The 8969-nt window shown below is 56.0% G+C and overlaps 1 protein-coding gene across 1 annotated transcript in view; it reads left to right on the top strand.

The window, feature by feature from the left end:
• Positions 1-8103, top strand: part of CE2H16orf95 (chromosome E2 C16orf95 homolog) — an 18780-nt gene extending 10677 nt beyond the window's left edge. The window contains exons 6-9 of the mRNA XM_049622391.1: positions 1733-1879; positions 2631-2667; positions 5758-5968; positions 7886-8103. Coding sequence (XP_049478348.1) covers positions 1733-1879; positions 2631-2667; positions 5758-5968; positions 7886-7904 — 414 coding nt within the window. The 3' untranslated portion in view covers positions 7905-8103. The remainder of the gene's footprint in view (positions 1-1732; positions 1880-2630; positions 2668-5757; positions 5969-7885) is intronic.
• Positions 8104-8969: the final 866 nt, after the last annotated feature.

The following is an 8969-nucleotide window of genomic DNA, read 5'->3' as shown; positions in this document are numbered from 1 at the left end:
AGGGGGAGACACAGAATCGGAAACAGGCTCCAGGCTCCGAGCCATCAGCCCAGAGCCCGACGCGGGGCTCGAACTCACGGACCGCGAGATCGTGACCTGGCTGAAGTCAGAAGCTTAACCGACTGCGCCACCCAGGCGCCCCTCGTTCCCTTTTCTTATCCAGGGTAAAAAATTCCCAGAAGCCCCAGCCAACTTGTCTTTGATCTCTTTGTTCTCACCCCCAGACACATTGCTGGCAAAGCCCTGCCTGGCTGAGGCTGGTCCCTTGGGACTGGGCACTTGGTCCCTTGAGCAAAGTTGGGTTCTTTTAACAAGGGGTGGGTGGTGCGGAATGACCGCGGCAGGGGCCACCCACAGGGTCTGCCCAGGGAGTTTGTGCTGTCCACATCTGGAGGGCTCTCAGGTGCATGCTGGGGGGTGGGTGGGCACAAGTGTCCCGAGTGTGCTCGTCCTGCTGGGCAGCACCCTGGTGGCAAGCGGGAGGGGTTCTCCAGAACCTGTTCCATCTCCTCCTTTGGATGAGCCTGCGACCCCTCAGCCCTCCCTGTGGGGTCCTCTGTGCTTCGCCTCACGTCGCACACGTGCTCTGTGGGGCCCTCCGTGGCCTCAGGAAGTTGGCAGGGTCCACTCAGAGGTAGGTTTTAGTGTCTTTTAGTGTCTTTTATAATGTGCGACATGAGCACATGGTGGGGACCTCTAGAGGTACAAAGGGGTACAGTGAAGATCATGCCCCCCTGCCCGTGCTTCCTCCAAGGCTTCCCCACGTGGCCTGCAGATGAGCTGTGAGTGTGCTCCTTCACAAGCGACATGTCACCGATGCCCAAATGCCTGGTTTGAAACAGCAGTCATTGTCATTGCACAGGTATCCGAGGGGCTCTGCTGGGCACCACGGCCCCACCTGTCCCTGATCTTGGGGCTGGCGTGCGGGCCCTGGCTGCTGTCACTTCTTGTTCTCTGGGCCTGGCCGAGGTCCAGGGGTGGGCTCCACGCTGTCCCTCTGCTGCAAGGAACTGGGGTCGCAGGGCAAAGGGCAGGGCTGTGGGAGGGTGCAGAACGCAGTGAGGGCATGGCCCCCCACAACTCAGGCACACGTAGGTTCTCCGTGAAAACCACACACGGCAGCTGCTGTGCCTGCACGCTGCATTTCTCACTCACCGTCCCCTCTCTGCACTCGTTCACGTCAGGACGGGAAGGTCCGCCTCGCTCTTTCCAAAGGCTGCCCCATTCCCTGCTGTCCCCGTGTCCCACCTGTATCGTCCCTTACAGATGGCATTCGTGCTGTTGGGCCCCAACAGCCAGTGCTGATGCCGGCCGCCTTTAAGAGCGTCGTTTTGCAGACGCACGTGTGTCCGAGAGTGGAATTGCTGAATCAGACACTGTCCCGTTTTGGACTCTGACCTATGTTTTAAGAAATCTGGCAGAGCCCCCTTTATAGCCAAGACCGCTGACGCTCCGAGGGGCTAAATGTTGTGCCCAGGGGCCACTCCTGGTGGCCTCCGAGCTCAGGGCAGAGCCATGCCTCCTGACTGCAGCCCACATGTCCCGCTGTGGCACCCTGCGTCGTGGCACTGCAGAGATGCAGGCGGTCCCCTGGGACTGTGCTCCCTTGGCTGGGTGGTTGGGGTGTGCTCGTGTGGGGGTGCAGAAGAAGAACTTCCCGGGGCCCTGTTCCAGCGTGAAGATTTCTGGGGCACTATCCCTTTGGACCTTGTCTTCCCTTCCTCTCTGTTAGATCCCAAAGATGGTCCAGTTTTATACCCCAAAAACCACCAAGGCATGCCCCTGCCCATGCCATCGTTTTGGGGGCCGCCTCCCGATGCCTAGGGATCAGGCTGTGATGCCCTACTGGGTGCCCCAGGTCCTGAGGCCTCACACGAAGGTAAGAGGGAGGCTCATGGCAGCAAGGCCCGAGAGGGACCCGGAGATGGGGTGGAGGGTACCGGGTTCTCTCCCCACAGTGGCCTCCATTCATCCAGGGTCTCCTGGAAGGCACAGCAAAGGCAGCAGAGTGCAGGCGGGGGGCGGGGGGGCAGGCTCCGTGTCCTGGGGGGGTGCCCGGAGGGCGGGTCACGCTGCCCTCTGAAGGGGACAGCATTGCTGCTGCCATCTTTACTGCCGCCTCTCCTGCCCTCCTCCTCTCGCCCCTCCTCCCCCTCCCTCACCTGGCCTCACCTCCTGCTCCAGCTCTGTGGGCATCCCAGCAGGCGGATGGAGGAGCTGGGAAGGACCATTGTTCTGAGATTCTGTCCTCACTCTTCAGCTCTATCTGGCCCTCTCCGGGGCTCTGGGTTCCAGGCCAGCCCCCGCTGGGGTGGTTGGCCAGGCCCAGTCCTCCTCAGCCCCGCGGCATTTCAGGTGCCCTGGGTGGTCAGTAGAAGCTTCCTTTCTGCCTCCACCCACTTTCCAGTTGCTGGTTTGCTGTCATCAAATAGCAAACTGTCCCTAGAATTCAGACTCAAAGGCCTTTTGAAAGGAGACCTGAGCTTGGTCCTGAAGCTGTGTCCTGAGCTGGCTTGCGTCCTGAGCTGCTCACAGCCCTTTCCTGGTTTCTAGGCCACATCACTGGGCCCACCCTTCCGGTAGATCACCAGGCCAGGGCTGATACGTTTGCCCACATTCTTTTCTTTTAGGTGGTGAAAAGGCAGCAGAGTTTTAAAGGCATGCAAGGTAACAGCGCATACGTGGGTCTCATCCCCTCCCGCTCCCCAAGGGAGGCGGGGTCTTATGGTGGGGATGGGGAGACTTCTCTCCTCCCCACGTCTGTAAAACAGACATGGCTGTGTGGCATACACTCCGCCTTTTTGCCCCCTTCTCTTGCCAGACATCGCTAGTCACCCCCCATTTCCCACCAAACCCAGAGAGCCTTAGACTCTATCAGTCCATCTGCAGCGGCTCTCAAGATGCAGCCAGTTTGCAGCCTGGAGTTAGATGGTATCTAAAGCGTATTTTCTTTTAAGCTCTAACCTGCTATGGTTCATGACATAGTGTGTGTGTGGGGGGGGGCGGGTGGGTATACTCACACATACGTACGTGTATGCGCGGCTACTATACGTATTTATTAACGACGTGGCGCCTGTACCTCCATTTCCATGTGCAGGACACACCATATGCTCATGACGTGACATTTAGACACGTATTCCTCTTGCGGTGTGTTTATACATTTGTATATTTGAGACCTACGGCGTGTATCGTCACACATTTGTGGAGGCTGTAGTACGTGCCACGTACTCCTCTGTTCATGATGCAGTAGATACTCGCAACGGGGCGTGTGCATGTATTTGTGTGTTTGTGACCCGCTGTGTCCTTCATTCCCTTCAGCACACGAGGAGACGGCATTTCCATCCCCACCGGTACATTCTTTGTCCCTCAAACAAGTGGGCTGGATTGTTCTGGAAGGCGTTTTCCGGCGCTGACGGCTAACATGTATGCCTCCTCCGTGTTGCCCGTGAGCGAAGCAGCAGGCACGTTTTGTGGCCTGTATCAGGTCCTCCCCGTGCCCAGCCGTGCCCCTGCTCTGCTCTGCGTGGGAGCACCCTGGCCACAATCTGTGCAGGAGGGAATGGATGGATGCCGGGCTGGGGCTGGGTTCTTGGGACGGGCAGGCGATTTGAGCAGCCTGCCAGAGCCCAGGGGCACAGGGCTGGCTGGGAGAGTGCCAGGATGAGTGGCCACCAGCCAGCACACCCACCTCTTAATGCTACAGAAATACATGTCTTCCCTGGTAATAAAAGTAACACGATTAGGAGCGGCACAAATCTACACAGCCTTTGTGTGGGCCTCTATCAAATTATTTTTTATTGAGACATAATTGACACATAACATTATATTCATTTCAGGAGCGCAGCGTAACAATTTGGTATTTAAATATATTGCGAAATAGTCAACTCAAGAAGTCTAGTTAACATCTGTCACCTCACACAGTTACAGATTTCTTTTCTTGTGATGAGAACTTTTAAGATCTATTTTCTTAGCAACTTACAAATATGCACTGAAGTATTACCAACTGTACTCATGATGCTGTAGATTGGATCCCCAGGACTTACTTATGTTATTACTAGAAGTTCGTACTTTTTGACTACCCATTCCTCCCATCCGTCAGCTTTGTGATGCACATATTCTCTAGTCCAGCGAGCCCACGTCTGGGTGATGTCTCGTAGACACCCCCACTGCGTGTCTGTCCTCGGCAAGGTATCCAAAGCAGCTGAAGTGTCTCTCAGTAGGAGGATGGACATAAAAGCAGGGGGCATATTTGAAATGTGGCACCTGCCACGGAGAGCCTGTGGCCCTTAGGAATGATGGGAGGGGCCCCAGGCACGTGGCTGTGTGGAGAAACTAAGTTGCTGCAGTCCACGCCGTAGGACCCCAAGTGTGTGCATTTGAAAAGCTAAAGCCCTGTTTGGGTGAGGACGAGGGTTAGGTGGTGTGTGTCTAGGCTGAGTCGCGCGTAACACACGGGGGGTGGGGGTGGGGGGGGGGGCAGGAAGACAGGTAAAGAACCAAGAGCAAGTGATACATTGGCTCAAGTTTCAGGGAGAAGAGCCAGAAATCACTTTAGGAAAGAAAACCCACAGTAGCAGGACAAGAACAGTTTGAGAAAGTGCTCTTTTAACTGTATAATCACATGTTTATGGGTTTATTCTTATTGGTTGTTTTTGGCTGTGAATACTTGGCATCTTCAAGAGTAGCTAAAAGCTGTTTATTGTTGAATCATGCATCAATTTGATATGTTTTCAAAAACCAGTATTTTAGTTCAGTCATTGTTGACAGTTCAGGCAGTTTATAGGGATCTTGTGCCAAGCCTTAAACCCATTCAGGCCGGAGGGTGTTCCCAGGACAGGATTGAGAGCCCGGGTCCCACCGGTCCCAGGACAGGATTGAGAGCCCGGGTCCCACCGGTGCCGGGACAGGCGGGATCTGTTGCCCCTTGAGCTTCATATACAGTGATTTAAAAATATTTCCCTTGGCGTCAAATCCGGATTATTTCCATTTTAAAGAGAAAGTCTGCCTTTCTCCTCTTGTATTTTCCTTGTAAAGAGGGGCTCCTCCGGTGTTCTCCATGCTTTTGCGGTAGGATTTTTTAACAAAACACATTTATTGTATTTTATATTAATCATGCTTTTACATATTGGTATAGTTAGGGTAGTAATGTAGCATATAGTACAGCACAGCATATGAATAAAGTGTAATTTGTAGTAGCATGTCAGTAGTGTGATAAAACATAAACAAGGTGTGACGTCAGAAGGGTCACAGGATGACCAAAACAGGTCTCAGAAAAGCTCACGTCGGGGCAACAGCAGCCCAGGAGCCCTACCTGGGGTCATGGATTTTCAGACACTCAGACACAGCCCATGTTTCCATTGCTAAGTTGCAGTCATTATCAGCCTCTTGCCAGTCTGGTTTCATCTGGGCTTCACCACTTGTTTTCCTCTGAAAACAAAGATTAACGCGAAGCACATGCCACCTGGATTCTGTCTCCTTTCGTCCATAACCATGACCGTGCCCTCACGTGGCCGTGAGGGGTAAAGACTCCAGAAACGCCGGCAGGAGCCCCACGGTCAGCCCCGGAAGAAGCGAACGGCACGGTCCCCTTCACCTCCATGAGCGTCGGTCGGCGTCCACACTCATGGGGCTGGGACCAGCCTTGCTGGGGCACCTGGAGTCCCCGCCCTCGGTTCCAGAGGGTTCTCCCGCAAGCGGTGTGCAGACGCGGCCTGCCATCTTCACGCTGCCCGGGGCCTGACTCGCTTTCTTGCCTAGAATCACCGCTGGACTTGCGCTCCCGGTACCACCGCTGGCGGGTCTGCTGTGATGGGAGCCTCTTCCTCAAGTGGCGGCAGCTCCAGGCCCTTCACCACCAGGAGCCACCGGCCCCGGGGAGGGGAGAGAGCCCCCTCGCCCCCATCCTGCCCCTCAGCCTCAGCCTCCTCACCCTGCTGCAGGCTGTCGTGAGGGTCGTGGTGGCCATTCGGTGAGCAGGCACAGGGTGGGGGCACTGGGGGTCCTGGGCCCGTCTCCCTCCCGGGCTGTTTCGGTCGGCGGCCTCGGGATCAGTTGAACCGAGAATGTGGGAGACCTTGGCTGTGGTTCCGTGAGAGGGTGAGGAATGGGGTGGCGGGATTACCACGCTGCTGCTCCTAACCGTCCACACCACACACTTGATGGAACGGCAGTCCAGGTGCGTCAGAGCTGACGGCGGGGGGCTGGGCACCTCGGGGCTCTTCCCTGTTCCCAAGTCCCGTGGCAGCCTGCCACTGGTTCTAGCTTGCGCACATCTGTGTCCTGTCAGGGTTGCAAGTGACCTTGGAGCCCACTCGCCCAGCCAGCCCTCTGGGGTAGAAGCACCCCTTCAGGTCTGGGGACCTGCGGCCTCTCCCCCAGCCCAGGCCCATCCATCGAGGCTCCATTTTGGGAAGCCCTCTCCCCAACCTCGAACCCACCAGCCGCACGCAGGCCTTGCGTTTGTCACCTAGAACCCCACCCAGTCCCTCCCCCACGAGGCCTCCAGGATGACACCTCCCCGAGCGGACAGGAAGGGGCTGCTTCCTTTAGTCTCTGAAATAGCTCTCCCCCCCCATCCCCGTTTACCTTCCCACGAAGGCTCTTCCATCACACCTGTGTACATCCATGCAGGTGCCCACACACGTGTGACTAGAAGATCTGCAAAGCTGTGGCAGCATGTCAGTGTGTGCAGTTCAAACCTACATATGTTGACTTGTTGGCTCTTTGCTCGTCTGTCTTCTCCATGTAAGAGGAATATTCTAGAAGATGTCCAGTATCTGACACGGTTGTAGGTGTCTTCTGTCCAGTTTTCTGGTTGTTCATAGGAGGTTAGCTCTCTGTCTCCCGTCCTGGCCAGAGGTGGAAGGCCCTCCCCCCGCATCCTGTAGGTCCGCTCCCCTGGTGTTGGGCCCTGGTGTTGCTTCTGCCCTGTGGTTACAAATGATGCCACGGGGCACATCTTCAAACAAGCACCTGCCCAGATGTGGGTTGCATCCTCTGTGGGTCACGTGCTCTCGGGAAGGGGGCTGGGGCAGGGGTCCATGAGCTTTGTGTGATCGGTGAACACGAGTAGGGCTCCTGACATCGTGCCATGGTTTCTTCTTTGCTTTTCGCAAAGATTTGTTTCTTTTTTTGTCTTTGCCAACGTGACATCAAAGTAGGTAGGGCTCCCCCGTGCCGCTCTGGGAAGCGCAAAGAAGGAAGCTTGGGTGTAGATGACGAGTGAGGTGGATAGGCAGGGCGGGCTCAAGGGGATGCGCTGAAGGTGTTGTAGGAGGCGTTTGCCTCTGAACCAGGCTCTTAGGGCAGGGGCACAGGTCCCAGCCAGCTGTTCGGGAGAAGTATCTTGTCTGGCCGGGGTGTCTGTGGGGTGCCCTGGGAGATCCCCACAGACTACATGAGTGGCTTATCTCAGGAGAAGCTGCCGGCTGCCCGTGAGCTAGCCTGGCAGAGGTTTGCTGTGGAGGCCTCAGGAGAGGGGGAGCGTGGGGCCTTCCCAGCAGGGACCCTGGAAGGGCCGTGACAGACAGGCAGGTCCCTTCTAGACGGGGCTGCCACAGCCTCCACGCATTGGCTTCCGTGCATAGCTCTGCAAGGCTGGACTTCCCTTTCCCACCCAAGGGAGAGAGTGGGCTCTGGGGGCCGAGTGCCCATCCACCCCAGGGCCCGCGGCTGCAAGGTATCCTGGCATCACCTCACTGCACCCTTTCCTGCCTGGGCTCCTCGGGAACCAAGTGCACCAGTGATCTGAATGGCACCCCTCCCTCTGCTAAGAGGGTGTCCCCGCCTTACAGCCCATGGAGGCTTCCTTACAGGTCCTGCCCAGGCACTGTGGGCTCAGCATGGGCCACTGTTCCTAGTAACTGCCTTTCTCTTTGCTTTCCAGCCAGTTGTTTTGGGTTTGAACTTGGAATCTTCAGCTACTGTTGAGAACATCCACGAACATGTCAATTATAATCAAGTCAGGAGGAGTCTGTGATGGCCTGCATTGTCTCAGGTCATATAATTCACACCCAGGGTTGAATCCAAGCTGTTTATCATCCGGGAGGCCGTGGATGCTGGTGAGACCCTGAGTGCGGCCAATAAATGTTATTTGTGAGACTCCACAGTGGCCCCTTCTTGAACGAGGGCATCTGCTTCTCCTTTGTCGGGGAGGGGCTGTTCTCCATTTTGGGTCCCTGTGGGAGGGAGGCCGCCTCTACCCTGGCCAGCGGGCCCACCAGATGAGGGCCGGGAAGTGGCTTTAGCACCTCTTTAGGGTGGCTCATGCTTTAAGTAGTGTAAAATTATAGGAGTTGAGTTTTTAAACTGAGATATCACTCACATCCCATAGATTGCACCTTTTAAAGTATGATTCAGTGGATTTTGGTGTATTTATGAGGTGGTGCAGCCCTCACCACTGTCTAGTTCTAGACCTTTGTCGTCGCCCCAGAAAGAACCCCGCACATATGATCCATCACCCCTCCCTCCCTTCCCTCCCAGCGTCTGGCAGCCATTCACCTACTCTGTGACTTTTCCTGTTCTGGATGTTTCACGTGAACAGAGGCCTGTAATGTGCGGGCCTTCTGCGTCGGCATGTTGCACTCAGTGCAGGGTCTCCAGGGCGCACGTGTCTTGTAGCCGGGGATGCCGCGTCCTTCTCTGGCTGAGTGATGTTCTGTTACGTGGATGCAGCGGGGCTGGATGGACCTGGGGTGGTTTTCGCTTGTCGGCTTTACTCTGAATGTTTGTTTCCGTGTGGACACCTTTTCCTTTCTCTCTGGTGGGCACCTGGGGACGCCAGGTGGAACAGCAGCTCTGTTCAGTGCTCTGTGGGGCTGCTGCAGTCCTCCACAGCGGGGCCCTGCACTGTCATGCTTCATATTTATTCCTGCCGGCCAGGCCGACACGCTCGGAGTTCTCCACACCCTTGCGGACACTTGTTACTTACTGTCCATTGTTTGGGTGATAGCCGTCCCCGTGGGTGTGGA

This window comes from Panthera uncia (genome assembly GCF_023721935.1).
Source record: "Panthera uncia isolate 11264 chromosome E2 unlocalized genomic scaffold, Puncia_PCG_1.0 HiC_scaffold_20, whole genome shotgun sequence".
Classification (NCBI taxonomy): Eukaryota; Metazoa; Chordata; class Mammalia; order Carnivora; family Felidae; genus Panthera; species Panthera uncia.
The sequence above is the reverse complement of the archived record's forward strand: the minus strand, read 5'-3'. Positions and strand labels throughout refer to the sequence as shown.